The sequence below is a fragment of the Triticum aestivum genome, chromosome 4B (genome assembly GCF_018294505.1).
Source record: "Triticum aestivum cultivar Chinese Spring chromosome 4B, IWGSC CS RefSeq v2.1, whole genome shotgun sequence".
Lineage (NCBI taxonomy): Eukaryota > Viridiplantae > Streptophyta > Magnoliopsida > Poales > Poaceae > Triticum > Triticum aestivum.
Window position 1 is genome coordinate 654,138,678 of NC_057804.1, and position 16,474 is coordinate 654,155,151.

The 16,474-nt window shown below is 45.1% G+C and overlaps 1 protein-coding gene and 1 pseudogene across 1 annotated transcript; both read right to left on the reverse strand.

The window, feature by feature from the left end:
- Window positions 1–1,957: 1,957 nt before the first annotated feature.
- LOC123089661 (cortical cell-delineating protein-like) lies at window positions 1,958–2,722 on the reverse strand. Its single transcript, XM_044511284.1, has one exon. The coding sequence runs from the start codon at window positions 2,656–2,658 to the stop codon at window positions 2,221–2,223; it is 438 nt and encodes a 145-aa protein (XP_044367219.1). The 5' UTR covers window positions 2,659–2,722; the 3' UTR covers window positions 1,958–2,220.
- Window positions 2,723–7,107: 4,385 nt separating this feature from the next.
- LOC123090371 (cortical cell-delineating protein-like) lies at window positions 7,108–7,432 on the reverse strand (annotated as a pseudogene).
- Window positions 7,433–16,474: the final 9,042 nt, after the last annotated feature.

The window sequence follows — 16,474 nt, forward strand, 5'->3', positions numbered from 1 at the left end:
CTTGGAATCGAAAGGGTTTAGGCTTAGTAGGACTAAAACCGAGTACATGATGTGCGGTTTCAGTACTACTAGGTGTGAGGAGGAGGAGGTTAGCCTTGATGGTCAGGTGGTACCTCGGAAGGACACCTTTCGGTATTTGGGGACAATGCTGCAGGAGGATGGGGGTATTGATGAAGATGTGAACCATCGGATCAAAGCCGGATGGATGAAGTGGCGCCAAGCTTCTGGCATTCTCTGTGACAAGAGAGTGCCACAAAAGCTAAAAGGCAAGTTCTACAGGACGGCGGTTCGACCCGCAATGTTGTATGGCGCTGAGTGTTGGCCGACTAAAAGGCGACATGTTCAACAGTTAGGTGTGGCGGAGATGCGTATGTTGAGATGGATGTGTGGCCACACGAGGAAGGATCGAGTCCGGAATGATGATATACGAGATAGAGTTGGGGTAGCACCAATTGAAGAGAAGCTTGTCCAACATCGTCTGAGATGGTTTGGGCATATCCAGCGCAGGCCTCCAGAAGCTCCAGTGCATAGCGGATGGCTAAAGCGTGCGGAGAATGTCAAGAGAGGGCGGGGTAGACCGAATTTGACATGGGAGGAGTCCGTTAAGAGAGACCTGAAGGATTGGGGTATCACCGAAGAGCTAGCTATGGACAGGGGTGCATGGAAGCTTGCTATCCATGTGCCAGAGCCATGAGTTGGTTGCGAGAGCTTATGGGTTTCACCTCTAGCCTACCCCAACTTGCTTGGGACTAAAGGCTTTGTTGTTGTTGTTGTATTTTTATTTCTGTAATTACAAACAATTAAACCTTATTAATACATAAGAGTTCTATAATTAATAAATGAACAACTTTAAAACACAATATGCATGGGAAATGTTAATGTTGTATAATGAAAATACTATCATGAGATTTTTTGTAATTTTTTTAATATCGCGATCTGTAAAACTTGATTAACATATTCATATGAAAAACAATTATTGAGATTGTCCGTTGAAGGCCATACACATTCCTAAAAGATATCTACTTCCAAACGAGGTGAGCATATGATTTGGCAAAAAGGTATCTCGTCTGGTACTTGACATAAGTTTCGTATGAATTTAAAGGATAGACATTGTCCTTCGAAATTATTACAAGGATAATAGTTACTTCATCCAAAAGGGCTATGTGAGATATTTTTCTACATAATTTCCTTCTTTCAAACTTAGTAACCCCCATCGAAAGGATCCAAAAATTACATGCTAATAAAAATATATGATGCTCAAGATAAATAAATAAGCATATGTTTGATACACGCATTCGTATGTACCAATATATTTGGACCATATGATTGGTAGTTATTCATAAATTTAGATGTATGGGTACTCCAACCAGTTACTGCTTATTCCTTCAGGGATTTATCTTGCTAGACGATGCTAAATGACTTTCAATAGAACACTACATTCATGTGTGTTATAGAACACATTTCGAGTTAAAACAGGTATTGTGATGTTTGCGGGGCCAAATTTTACTTTATGGACACAATGAACGGTTTTAGCTTGACCTATTGCACGAGATCCAACTGTCAAAAGCGATCTGGTCAGCCTATTCTAGTATAGCGTGAAATTGTGAAGTTAAAATTTGATTCAAATTATCACAATGACGAAATTTAGGTCAAAGTGTTGCAACATCACATAGACCTGGTTCAAATAAATTTTACTCGCTTTACCCCGCAAAAGATTTATAGTTCAGTTTATCGATCCCATGATTACGTTATCCAAAGTATTGTTCCGTTTCGCAGATGCATGGTTCTTTGTGGTTCTGCTTAAGCTTAAGAAAAAGAAAACCATGCCAAGCGAGTTGCTGCGGTTGTAGCTCGCAAAAGCAAAGAATAGAGGCCATGATCAGATAGAAGACGTGGATCTGATCATAATTCATGCAATAATGTGTGCATACAAGCTGGCAATATATCACGGGTTCAGTTAACACAAGTTGAATCATTTTATTCCACGTACGTGTACAAGTATGTATATCATTTTACAAATATGCAAACCATGCATTTAGATGATATCATATCGAAATGCAGTGATCAACAAGAGTATCTTATAAATGACGAGTGTGATGACGACCAACTGGAAGAGGAAACAAAATATGTAACTGCATGCGTATGACATGCAAACCAGTGACGATTGTGACCACGACGATGCATGGTTTGTGATGCATCGATCGATGGATGATGGGTGGATCAGCTGGGGCAGGTGAAGTCGGCGGGGCAAGTCTTGCCGCACTGGTTGAGGAGGAGCACGAGGTCGACAGGGACGTTGAGCTTGATGCCGAGGACGTTGGCGTTGATGGCGGTGCAGAGACAGACGGCGGCTTCGAGGTCGGCAAGCCCGCTCAGCAGGGGGCAGCAGTCCTCGCTTGCCGGCACGCCGAGGTTGAGCTTTAGCAGGTTCAGTATGTTGGCGCACGCCTTCAGCTTCAGCGTGTTGATCGAGCAGGGGCCGCTGCCGCCTCCGGTCGTCGGCGGGGTTGGGACTGGGATGACGGGCGGGGGCATGGCCATCGGCGGGGTTGGCACTGGGATGGCCGGTGTGTTGCCGCAGTACGACCCGCAGCCATGCGCGGCTGCCATGAGGACCAGGTTCAGGGCGAGGAAGAGGGCGACCTTGGAGGGCGCCATTGCTATGCTGATGAAACAAGTAGCCAGCAAGAGTGTACTGGGTTGTGGCTGAGCTAGGTGGGCTTGCTAGCTTGTGATGCTTTTCTTTGGTTGCTTGGGGTGGTATTTATAGGCCGGGATGTAGTGTGCATTTGTGCAACAAGTGCAAGCACGTCATGATATATCGAGTTTGACTCTTGCCGTAATTTGCGAAAAATATATACCACCACTAGTGTGCCATTATTGGAGCTTAACTTGTTTGCTAACGAGCAAAACCCTTAGACCTGCGCCATGAGATATGTTTGATGGGTTTGCAAATTTAGCTGTAATCTTGAGGGCATACATAGGATAGGACAAAGGAATATATATGCATGGCAGCGCTACGAGCTGGCACATAACCTGATCTTCAGGGTCACGGGAGGAAAATATAGGAGATTACATGTGGCCATGCATGCACATGCAAGCTACTACCAGCGCAGAGATGTCTAGTATACGTTTCGTACTTTGGTTTATTATATACTGGCTCGTTGGCATGGACACATACGCTACAACTAGCTGTCTAATTATTAGTTAATTGTCCCATCTGGGCAGTGGTTGTGCTGGCAAATAATTTCAATATTGACAAGGGAATTACACTGCTGTAGTAGCTAGTTTACAATATCGCCGCAACAAAAAAAACTAGCTTACAATATTCATGTGATAGAGCTAGGCCGCTGTGTGAACAAGTGCACATGAAGAAATTACTAATTTTCTATTTTTCAATTATCTATAATATATTTATATTTCACTTGTCTTTCAATCTTCGGATCAACACCTACACTTATCGTAGTTTCTGGAAAATCGCGCACTCTCAGTACTAAACTTTTATGTTAGGTAATAGTATGCCATTTTAGGTAATCAATACCTTAAAGTATTAGACAACTTGAGATTTACTAAAAGTGAAATCATATGCTCTCTATCCACGGAAATGTTGTATTACGTTGTTGAGCTTCTAGTCTAGGTAAAATAACTGAGTGTACTATTTGTTGTATGCAAAGATCCACACTGCGTTTAGTCTGTAGCAAACTGATTAATTACTAGTTTATGCAAGGATGAATATGTAGCTCATGAATTTCTAGTGTATGCAAGGCTGAATGAGTCATCCTATTAAACGTTATATGTGAAGGAAGAAGGATAGTGGGCATTGCGCCTTGGCAGATCTATTTTTTTCCTGGGGAAGCCTTGACAGATACTTAATGCTTAATAGTGCAGCATATCTACTAATATTTTATTTGTGGAAAGTATGTTTTTTATTTAATATGTTTCAGAAACAGATGTTAATGTTAGTTTGAAAGTGAGCCTTAGTTGAGCTGAGCACGTGGCCGATTAATATATATTCAAGGTTTTCCAAAAAAACACAGAAAATGAACAAAGTAAACATAAATGCAAATTAAATGTGAAGAAAGTAAAACATAAGAAAAGAGAAATATTTAAAAGGACAAAATAAGACAAAGGAAAACACAAAAAATGGCACCCAAACATCAGACACATATTGCGCCCTTCGGGCAGTACATCCACTATCCTTCACATGAAGTCGTAGAAACCAAAGAACAACCTAATTTTAAACGAACATGTTTGAGCAGGGAAAGGGGTTGCGCAAGACAACCAGGATAATAAAGGACTTTTTACTTTACTCGGGGGAAATCTGCAAGACTTACATTCTCTTTGTTTTCTCCCCTTGGATGCATTCCGATCTTCTTCCAACATTAGACTGGGATTTTATCACTTCTTCCTGCCTTGTAGCCACAACAATTATATATATTACAAAAATAACAATGATTTTAGAGTAGGATTTTCCATGATGATTTTTTTACCTGCATTCATGCAAGTATACCAATATTATTTTGTAGATAATTAATGAATGCCCAGCCTAAGTCGTGGAGGCCAATATAAAATTGCAATCCCACCCATCATCTAAAACCGGCCAAGTGGTCAGCTCAACTCAAGCTCACTTTCGGCCCACTTCATCTAGCAATTTGAATTGCACAAACCAGTTTGACCCATACACAAGAAGGAAAAGGCGCTATGTGATACAATAGAACACTCTCCTGCCTAAGATCGCACCAAGACATAAGCAGATTCCACTTCTTTTGCAATGACTTTGATGCAAAATAATGAAACTCTAAACATTTACTATTCTTCGAGAAGTTCTGGGTCCGTAACTGCATGTAAGGATATATAAGATGAACTGCCCGGCCGATAGAAAGATCGCAGCTCCATGATGTCGTATTACAGCTCCATTGTCATATATCCGCACGCCGTTGGCGATAAAGCTATTGCCAATACTAAATTAATTCATCCTTGATCCGAGTTATTTGTTTTTCTCTTCCTATGATCCATATAAAACTTAGAGTTGACTTTGATCTAGGTGCATGTACTCCATCCCTTTCATAATATAGTGTGTATAGATTTTCTAAAACTCAAAGATTGCAAACTTTGAGCAAGTTTATAGAGAACTATTTATATCTACCATACCAAATATATAAAATATGAAACTAAATCTTACGACGAATCTAATGATATATGTTGGCATTCAAGATGTAAATATGTTTCCTAGTTTGTGAGGTTTGACTTGTCAAAAAGTTATATGCCTCTTTGATCTTAAACATAAGAATGCTGGTTTTATATTATGGAACGGAGGGAGTATATGTTTTAGGAGTCAATTATGACGCATCAGAATATGTATAACACACAGATCGAGTTAACACTACTTCAACGACGCACGCATCTACCCCGCAGCCCCCGCGTCGTCCGCTCGGGCGACTCGGGAGGCGACTAGGGTTTCCGCCCAGCGTCGCCACCCCTCACCTTCTTCCCCCTCATCGCCACCCGAGGTGGCCGCCGGCAAGCCTGCGCGGTCGCCGGTGACGGTGGCGGCGAGGCCCTGCTCGCTCTGTTCCTGACAGAGGACTCCGGATCTGGGGCGGCGGCCCTTGGCGCGGCGGCAGCGTCCGTGGGTGGTCCTGGCCGGCGTTCCCGACCACGCGGGTGGTGGGACGGTGGCGGGCGATGGCTGCGGCGTGGGATCCCCCTCTTCGCCAGATCTGAGGTTCGACTCCCCTTCCCTTCAGCTCCCTCATCCCCGCCAGTTCCAGCAGCTTCGGTCAACGAAACGGTGTGGATGGGTGCCCGGTAGTGTGGTTTTGGATCGTGGGAAACCATTGGTCGGCTGGTCCAGCCCGGTGGCAGCGACGTTCTTGGGCGCGGCCCTTCCTCCTTGGAGGTGCAGCTGAGGTCCCAACCCCATCCACCCCCGTTCCCCTCCCGGTGAAAGCCCAAAATCCTTCTTGGATTGGGCGGTGACGGCACGCTGCGCGTCGTGTCCTCCTTGGAGGCGCCGCCTGGGGAGCGTGCGTTCGGGTGAGGGGCAGCAAAGGTGGAATTTTGGGCGGATCTGGGTATCAGGTGGCTGTGGTTGGTCTGGCTCGCAGGGAAGTCTGTCCCTGCTCCCCTCAAGTGTGGTGCTCCTTGGCGGTGGCGTGTTTGGCTCAGCTCCGGCGGTACGGCGTCTGCGATCCGGCGGTAGGGGATAGGGTTCCTCTTCCCGGCAGTAGCAGCTCGTCCCTGGCCGTGGACGCCCTGTGTTTCTCTTCAGCTGCCGACGACTCTTTCTCCTCGTCGTTCTGCAGCCTCTGCTGATGTCCTTGCTACTTGTTCTTCAGTGGCTCCTCCCGGTGGCTTTCCCGCTGTTTTCAGGTGTCCTAGGTTGCATCGGTGTGTCAGATGAGGTGTGCTCATGTTCTAGGCGGTTGTGCTTTGTGCCTGTTCCAGGACTCGAGGTCGGCATCTCTCCTGCTTTAGGGTGAGCGTCTCTCATGTCCGTCGGCGGCGCATTTCGATCCAAGGCGAGAGGGTAGGGTCCCTCTACGGTGAGAGCGAAGGAAGAAGCTTGTATTCCTCCATCCTTGGACTTGGTCATGTCCATAACTCCACTATGTTTCTGCAGATCCTCGTTGTGCTCATGCTGCTCGCAACTCTTGGTTCTTGTTTGCTGCGGTCGGCGGCATGTACTAGCTTGGGCTTCCTCTTCTTTATGTTTCGAGATAGTATTCTTCGTTTAGTTGTAAGCCTCCTAGGGTGCTCCCTTGTATCGTTCGGCTGATGTGCTTGTTGCTGTGTTGTAATTCCTGGCCGGTTGATGGCTTTGTTAATTCAAAGCCGGGCTCATCGCGAGCCTTCGTTCTAAAAAAACATATTTCAGATGATACAAGCTAGCGGCATATAGCCGGTTCAGTATTTCACATGATGATACAAACCGCCGATTACATGGGTCATTTATTTGGACACCACAACATGACACACTTTCGAAGTGATCACTACATGCATGCATAACGCGAATGCATGACACCGAACTTAGACATGCATGAGCCATATAGATGAACTGAAACACAAACTGAAGGAGTAGTATATACTTAGGAAGGTGCATGCATGTCATGTGTATACATCATCGACATGGACGTTGAGGTTGATGACACCGAGGACCTTGGCCCTGATGGTGGTGCAGAGGCACACCATGGCGTCCAGGTCGGCCAGCAGCGGGCATCAGGCCTCGCTGGGCGGCATGCCGAGCCCGAGCTTTAGCAGGTTCAGCACGTTGGCACACACGCCCAGCTTCAGCGTGTCGATCGGGCACGAGCCGTTGGTCGTCGACGGTGGCGGCGGGGTCAGGGCAGTGGGGTCCGCAACCGCTGTGCGCCGCGGCGACCATCCGGTTCAGACCGAGGTGCAGGAGGAAGAGATTGGTCGATGGCACCATGGCGAAAGCTTTGGTCGAGAGGAAGCAAGGCTTACAATAGATAGCAAGGGTTTGTAGGTGTTTTGGGTTTGTGTGTTTGTAGATGGCCCGGTTGCACATACATGCATGCAAGTGTGTTGATCCCATGATCTATCGTTCATACATGCATCAAGTTTCATTCTACAGTTTAACTTAAACTAAAATAAAATCCATCTAAGTACGTGTACCCTTATCCTTATTGATGCCCTCAATCTCTGTGCGCTAACCAATAAAATGTTTAGAGCGAGATATACGCCCGGCGACTTTCAATACTTGATGGGCATGCGTACTTTCAAACAAGCTCTAGTTGAAGATATGCGCTGAAGATATGTTGTGTGACGACTTTCATGCCATGCACATGCATCCTGTAGTTGCTACTTATGTTGATACCATGCATGGGAACGTATAGCAGATGCATATTCATTGGAGAGCAGGAGAAGTCAACTATAAATGTTCCATAGCTAGCTTTAGCTTATACATGCATAGTCGTTGGTGTGGACACATATCCAGGCCGGCACTGGTTTTTGTATAGAAAAATGTTCAACATGTATTTGGCATTTCGAATAAATGTTCATCATGTATTTAAAAAATTCAATGTGTATCGAAAAAAAAGATCATCATGTATACTGAAACAGTTCAATGTGTAGTAAAAAAAAGTAGACATGTATTTTTTTAAAGTCAAAAGAAAAACTGATAAAGAAATATGGAAAAGGGAAAAACATCGTGGAATCTTCCCAAAACTGAAAAAAATTGATAGAAGGTTTCATGAACCGGTCCATAGATGCTTCAAAAAACCACAAAACCTCTAACTAACACAATTATTTGGCCAGTCCACCATGTCGATCTTCATAGGCGAGCACAAGTTATGTCTCAAAATAATAAGTTTTTAGTATTTGCAGTAGGAGAGCCCCAGGAGTAGATGGACTCATGGCCTAGCATTGTAGTCGTCATTTCCTGGCGCAATCGGATGTACATGAAGGCCAAGGTCTAGTGCCCCAGCTGGCACTAGTGCCATACAACTGACACATTCCCTGTAAAAACGGTATCACCCAAGTTATGATTGAGGTACGACTTCTCCATCAGTAGTCGTGCCACAAGACTATCCAGATTCTAGAATGTGCACGATTGCTTGGCTAGAAGAGCCTGATTATAAGTTCTCATGTCTCTAAAACCCAGGCCTCCCATAGTTTTTGGAAGGAAGCAAGCTAGGCCTTCTTTCCTTTAACCTCCCCCACTCCCCACGTGTAGGATCTTAGCCTGCACAAAACCTTGCAAGCAATGGAGAGCGCTGCAACACGTTGATGTCACTGTGACTTGTGATACCCTGGCATGCCATACAAAGAGTGTCAAATCCCAAAATATTTTGATGCAAATGCTTCAATAATGACGGTGGGAATTTTATGATGGCCGAAGAAAATTGCTCCCCCAGTTGGAAATAGATGTTCTTCTAGAAAAACCAAATTCAGACTTGAACAAGTTTAGCTCTGACTATGCACGGGAAATATTATTGTTGGTTAGATGAAGATAATATCATCAGATTTGTTGTAATTCTTTATTATATTGCAATCTATAAAATTTGACCAACATATTCGTAAAGTTGCATGTTGAAGACGTACCCATTCCTAAAAGACATATATCCAAATGATGGGAGTACATTAATTATTTGAAAAAAAATGGTTTGTTTGGTACTAGACCTGCATTTCTAAGGAATTTAAATGATATAGAACATCCTTGGAATTTTTTACAAGGATAGTAATTCATTCATCTAAAAGGGCTATGTAGGATATTGTTCTACATAATTTCATCATTTCATTTTTTTCAAACTTTCTTGAGTCATACCCAGACAAAGAGAGCCACAAATTGTATGCTAATATAAACATTTGCTGCTCAGCATAAATAGGTAATGCATACATTCTTATGTATCAATATATTTGGATATCATACGGTTCATATTTGTTGATAATTTCAGATAGATGGGTACCCCAGGCAGTTAAGTGCTTTTTCCTTCCTTGATTTAGCTAGCAGTACATTGTGAAGTACCTCCGTAGCCACAATGAGAAACAAGATGTAGCCGCCAACACGTGGCAAGCTTAAAAACGTTACCACGCTTTTGTAACTGGCAAAGGAAAGAAGAGAGGCCACGAAGTAGCCACCAACGCATGTGAAGAGCTGTGGATCTGATCATGCTTCGTACAATCACTAGTAGAAAAACACCTAATAGTCCCGGTTCGTAAGGGCCTTTAGTCCCGGTTCATGAACCGGGACTAATGGGTCATTACTAATACCTCCACCCATTAGTCCCGGTTCAAACACGAACCGAGACCAATGTGCCTCCACGTGGTCCTGTGCGCCGAGCCCAGTCAGGGGGCCTTTGGTCCCGGTTGGTGGCTCCAACCGGGACCAAAAGGCATCCACGCGTCAGCATTCCAGTGGCTGGGGTTTTTGTTTTTTTTGAAAGAAGGGGGGGGGGTTGGGGGTTTTGGGGGGTTAATTTAGGTGTTTCATATATTGTGTTAGCTAGCTAATTAATAGAGAGAAGTGTCCTCTCTTATGTCCGTGCTTGGTCGACGCTACGTACTATATATACATAAGTGATCGAGAGAACCATTGAGTACAGAAGTTCGTCATGCATACCGAGAGAAGTGATCGATCGACCTCTCCTTCTCCGAGAGATTGGTCGAACAACAAGTTTTCGTATATCATGTATCCGACGCTACTGGCTACATACATGTACAATATGTATAAGATCTCTTAATTACAATCCCCTAGCAATTGAAATCAATTTGCACATGGTATTCTCCGGCTTTATTGATGACGTGGTCAAGAAAGAATCCCGCCAATTCCTCTTGAATTGCTTTCATGCGATCTGGTTCTAGGAGTTCATTCCGCATCTGCCACGTCTAATTTGAAGAAGGGGGTTAATTAATACATATATATGAATGAAACTCAACAGAAATGATGGTGTAATAAAATGAAATTGTGAATATTATTGCTTACGCACTTCATATTGTCTTTGAGAGTAGCCCCGCTTGTTTTTCAAAGTCGCGTTGTGGATGAACTCGCACACGTAGTATCCACAGAAATCATTCCCTTCTTCCTGCCACAAGCACTTTACGAGAAATAGAGGTCAATCAAACTGATAATGAAGCATTATAAATGGCATTGATGAAAGTATAGCTATAGAATCAACGGGAGATGCGCGCAACTAGCTAGCCAGTAGTACTTACTTTCGGGTATGTATATCGCAGCTCCTTCGGCAGTCCCGGAGCTTCTGCGGTGAACTGTTTCCAAACCCTGCAAGACAAAGAAAATAATTATTATTACTTGAGATATCAGGAAATGAACAAAAAGTTGCCGATATGGTGCGATAATGATCGATTGAACTTACTTGCTGAGCATTTCAGTCATGTCCGCATAGGTTTTGGGATCTTTCCGTCTCGAGTCTAAGACGGTTACTAGTCCACGCTCAAGCTTAATCTCCAGAAGAATATAGTGGTACCTGCGCACGCATGCATAACTCATCAATTACATTACTATAACCTCGCTCGAGTAATAAGGGAAACCGAATATGCACACGACAGTAACACTCACTTGCCGTTGTAAGGAAAGAGTATGGTATCTTTGTTTTGATTTTTGATCAACGATCGTAGCAAGTTGTCCTCGGCCTCTTTGACGTCCTTTTTAACCAGAAATTCATCTATGATATTTGTGTTAATGAACCCAATATCATAAATTTCTTGTTTTTTGCACTCGACGATCTTCAATCTGCATAATATATTGAGGATAATTAATTATAAATACATGAAATGAAAGAGCCGAGCTATATATAGAGACTTAATGACAGAAATAGTACTTACAGACAGTAGCAAAAGACCATTAGTTTATCGAGGGCCTTTTGATTGAAGAACGCGAAGAACTCATCAAATGGAACAGTCAACAGATCATTTGCAACGAGGTCGTGCTCCTCTTTAATATTCAGATACAAAGCATTCGTACCCCCAGACTCTCTGCAGGTTTCCATGTACCAATTATGGAATCTTCGCATCATTGTTGTCAGAGATTTTTCATCTTTGACGAGAGGCTTCCCGTACTCGTATCTGTGTTCGTCCACCTCCAAGAAATCAGGAAGTTGATCGTCAGGCAGGTAATCTGCAAGATTGCCATAACCGGCCACCGTCCCCGGAGCATTAGACACATTGAGCGGGGGGCACGATTGTTGTGCTTGTTCGCCGAGCTGGGCAATTTTTTCCCCTTTGCTCGTTCTTTTAACCTTTTAGCACTGACAGTAGTTCCCGACCGCTGGGCTTGGAGATATGTCTGTTCAGTAATGCGCTCATAGTTGGTTCTCGGCGGAGACTTTGGTGGTTTCCTCAGGGCATCGATAGTGCGCTTTGCTTTCACCGGATCTACCTTCTCCTCCGGAGGTGGATGTCTCTTTGCTTTCACCCCTTCAAAGAACTCCTTCACGTGGGTCCGCACAATCGTATCGTTTTCCTCGTCGGTCCTCTCGTACGGTAACTTATCTAGAGGCTTTGAGAGGTGGACCATATCTGTATTGCCTCCCGCCTCTGGTTGTGCTGCTAGACGCCGGAGCAGACGGAGTGGCTGCGGCGTCTGTCTTCTTTCGTGCTTGCTTACGAGGCGGAGGAGAAGGAGTACGACGCGCCGGAGCAGCCGGGGCGGCGGCGGGTCTCTTCCGCCCTTGCTGGCGAGGCGGAGAAGGAGGAGGCTGCTGGCTGCTCGAGAGCGCCGGCGCAGGCGGAGAAGGAGGCGGAGTGCCGCCACGTGCCGGAGAAGGAGGCGGAGTGCCGTTACGCGTGCCCTGATCGTCACTCGCCGGAGGAGGAGGCGGTGGAGGAGGCGGAGTGCCCTGACTCGCCGGAGGAGGAGGAGGAGGCGAAGGCGTCCAGTTCGGAAGGTTGATGAGCTCCTTCCGCCATAGGCATGGAGTCTTCAGAGCAGAACCCAGCCTAGTCTCCCCTTCACCGGTAGGGTGGTCAAGCACGAGGTCCTCAAATCCCTCCGTTATTTCATCCACCATCACCTTAGCATATCCTTCTGGAATCGGCCGGCAGTGATAAGTTGCTCCGGATCCAGTAGGATAAACAGAGCCAACAGCCGCCTTGACCTTCAAATTCATCCATCGCGCCATAATGTGGCAATGTTGAGACTCCGTGATAGCATCCACGGGATAGCTGGCAGGAGCCGTCAAGACATGCTCCGGCTGAAGCAGCTCGGTGGAAGCCACGCTGCTTCTCCGCTGAGATGGCGGGGTAGCTTCGGGGGAAGCTTCGGCAGGTCGTTTGCTGCGATCTGCTGCTTCTCGTTCCTCTTCTCGTTCCTCTAGCCCCATTACCCTTTCGTGCAGCGCCTGCAGTTGGCCCTGCTCCAGTTTCTTCCCTCCTCTCGTGGGTTTTGTAACCCCCTGCGTCCGGAAAACCAACCTTCCACGGAATGGAGCCTGGCGTGCCTCGTGTCCGTCCAGGGTGCTCAGGATTCCCGAGGGCCATTGTGAGCTCGTCCTTCTCCCTGTCTGGTACGAACGTCCCTTTCTGCGCTGCATTGATATACTTCCGAAGGTTCTTGACTGGTATTTCCAGTTGCTCGTCCGTCCAACGGCACATCCCTGATACAGGGTCCAAGGTTCCGCCAGCCCCGAAGAACCAAGTCCGGCAACGGTCTGGCCATCTCATTGTCTCTGGTTCGATCCCTTTTTCAAGCAGATCATTCTCAGCCTTGGACCACTTAGGCCGGGCTTTGAGGTAGCCACCTGACCCCGTGCGATGGTGAAGCTTCTTCTTCGCAGCATTTTGCTTGTTCGTCGCCGACATCTTCTTACTCTTTTCCGATGTCTTGTGGGCCACAAATGCGGGCCAGTGATCTTTGATCTTCTCATATTTGCCGATGAATTCTGGTGTCTTTTTTTTCGACAAAATGGTTCAACTCTTTCCTCCACCTCCTGAATAGGGTTGCCATCTTCTTAAGAGCACAAGACTTGATTAATTGCTCTTTAACTGGCTTCTCCGGATCCTCCTCTGGCGGTAGGGTGAAATTTGCCTTCAGCTGAGTCCAAAGATCTTCTTTCTGCATATCATTGACATAAGACACCTCAGGGTCGTCCTTAGGCTTATACCATTGCTGGATGCTGATCGGGATCTTGTCCCTAACAAGAACCCCGCACTGAGCAGAAAATGTGTTCTTTGTCCGGATGGGTTCAATCGGTTCGCCGTCGGGCGCGATTTCTATGATCTCAAACCTTTCATCCGAGCTCAACTTTTTCTTCGGGCCTCGTCTCCTTACCGAAGTTGTGCTCGATCCGGAGGGCTAGAAATTAAAAGGAAGAAAGACGAGAGTAATTAATATGTGTACATATACCAAAACAATGAATGCATCAATTAACTAGTTAGCACGGGCTTAACTAATATATATACCTGGCCGGACTCGGTTCGGTCACCGGAGCAGTCAGCATGGTCTCCTTCTTGTACCTCCATTGGGTCATCACCGGAGCCATCATGAACATAGCCCTCTTCTTGTACCGGCATTAATGGGCCGGAGCCATCATGAACATAGCCCTCTTCTTCACCCAGTCCTTCCTCACAAACGACGTCGATGAAAAATGACGCAACAACATCAGTTCCTTCTGCGATCATCTCCCCCAACATCGCTTATGTTGCTTCGTCTCGGTAGTGCTCCATAGTTTCTGCAAATATTTAAAACATGTCAATTATTATTCCAACATGGTACATATGGATATATATTAGTGACAAACGTAGAACTAGCTAGCTAATCACAATAAGGAATCATGTTAGTGGCCTCGACGTTGCTTCTCTAGGGTTTGGGATCGCCTCAACACAACGCTTGAAGGGTTTGGGGTGGCCTCGACGACAACGCTCTTTTAACTTGGTAAATTTGGGCTCAAGAGTTTTGGTCGAGTGAGAGGACCGAGGGGGGTGCTGCCGTTGTATAGGTTATCACGGTCGAGAGGGGGTATATATATCGACCGCCCCTCATGTCCAAGTTATCTCGAGGGGGCGGTGAGGGCGAAGGCGAGCAGCCTGACGGCGACAGACCTGATAAAACATAAGAAAACAAAGAAGAGATAAAAAGAGGAGAAGAAGATCGAAGAAAAAAAGAAGAAAAAAAAGAGGAGAAGAAGAAAGGAATAGAGGAGAAGAAGAAAAAATAGAATTTTTCTATTTTTTTTCTTCTCCTCTATTCCTTTCTTCTCCTCCTCTTCCTTTTCTTCTTTTTTGTTCTTCTTATTTATTTCTCCTCTATTCCATTCTTTCTTCTTCTCCTCTTCTTTTTCTTCTTCTCCCTCTAGAAAGGAAAATAATTAAGGAAAAGGAAGAAAAGAGGAAGAAGGAAGAGAAGGAAGAAGAAGAAGAAAGGAATAGAGGACATGAAGAGAAAATAGAATTTATTTTTTTATTTTTTCTTCTTCTCCTCTTCTTTTTCTTCTTTTTTCTTCTTCTTATTTATTTCTCCTCTTCTTTTCCTCTCCTCTTCTTCTCTTTTCTTCCTTCTTCCTTCTTCCTCTTTTCTTCCTTTTCCTTCTTTTACTTTTTCCTCTACACTAACCTAATTAAAATGCACTAACCTAAAATCGATATCTACTAACAACCTAAATAAAAAATTAATACATATATGAAAAAACATATATAAACAAAAAAAATGCTATGAACATTATATTCATACATACATATAGCCACATCCATTCATCATATAGCTACCACATACATATATACATTAATTATATATATGAAAAAAATGCAATGAACAAAAAAGTACACATGTATGTATGAAAAAAAGCACTGAACACAGAGCCTCGACGGCGGCGGCTCACAATGGGGGTGGCCGGCGAGGGCGACGGCGGCGGCGGCGAGGGCGTCAGCGACAACCACGGCGGAGGAGGCCGGCGGGCGGCGTCGGGGCAGCGCCTGGCGGCGACGGGGCAGGGGCGACGACGGGGGCGCGCGGATGGCGTCGATCTGGGCAGCCTGGCGGCGTCGATGAGCTTGGCGTCGTCGGGCGGGCCGGGGGCAACTGGCGATGTGTTTGTCAAATTTTCTTAAGTGCTGTATATATAGCAAGGGCATTGGTCCCGGTTCGTGACTCCAACCGGGACTAATGCCCCTTTTAGTCCCGGTTGGTACCACCAACCGAGACCAAAGGCCACTTTTCAGCAGCCCAACGGGCGGGAAGCGGCGACCTTTGGTCCCGGTTGGAGACACCAACCGGGACTAAAGGGTGGGCATTGGTATCGGTTGATGCCACGAACCGGTACCAAAGGACCCTGTGCTCCCAGCGTCGGGGCCAAAGTTTAGTCCCACCTCGCTAGTTGAGAGGGGTGCGTAGTTGTTTATAAGCCCCACTGACGCACCCCTCTCGGGCTCCTCTCCACCGTAGGCTTGCGGGCCTATTTGCTACTGCTTTGCCTGATGGGCCTGCTGGGCCTACTGCGGGCCTGAATCCTGGCCCATGGTAGGGTTTCTAGTCGTATTCAGGCCGTGGGGGCCCAGTAGGAGGCAATTTTTTTGTTTTCTTTCTTGCTTTATTTATTTTATTTTGTTTCTACTTACAAAAAAATACTTATTGTTGCTATTTTTACTTATTTTCTAGTTTTTTTGTTTTGTTTTCTGCATTATTTATTTTCTTTTGTTTTTTGCTGTATTTTTTAATTCTTTTTGCTTTTAGTTTTAGAAAAATTATAAACTTTCTGTTAGTGCCATTAGTTTTCAAATTTGAAAACACTTTTTTTATTTTTGTTTTGTTTTCTTTCTTGATTTATTTTTTTTGTTTCTACTTACAACAAAATACTTATTGTTGCTATTTTTAATTATTACGAGGGTCGAACCATAAGACATTAAAGCATTTCAAATGAACTATGAAAAAGTTGAAAGTTGGCATGGTATCATAAATTCACCCACATAGCATGTGCATGTACAAAACGGACAATGGTATCATACTCGTGTGTTATAAAGTTGGCATGGTATCATCATAATAGTTGTGGGAGAAAGTCTT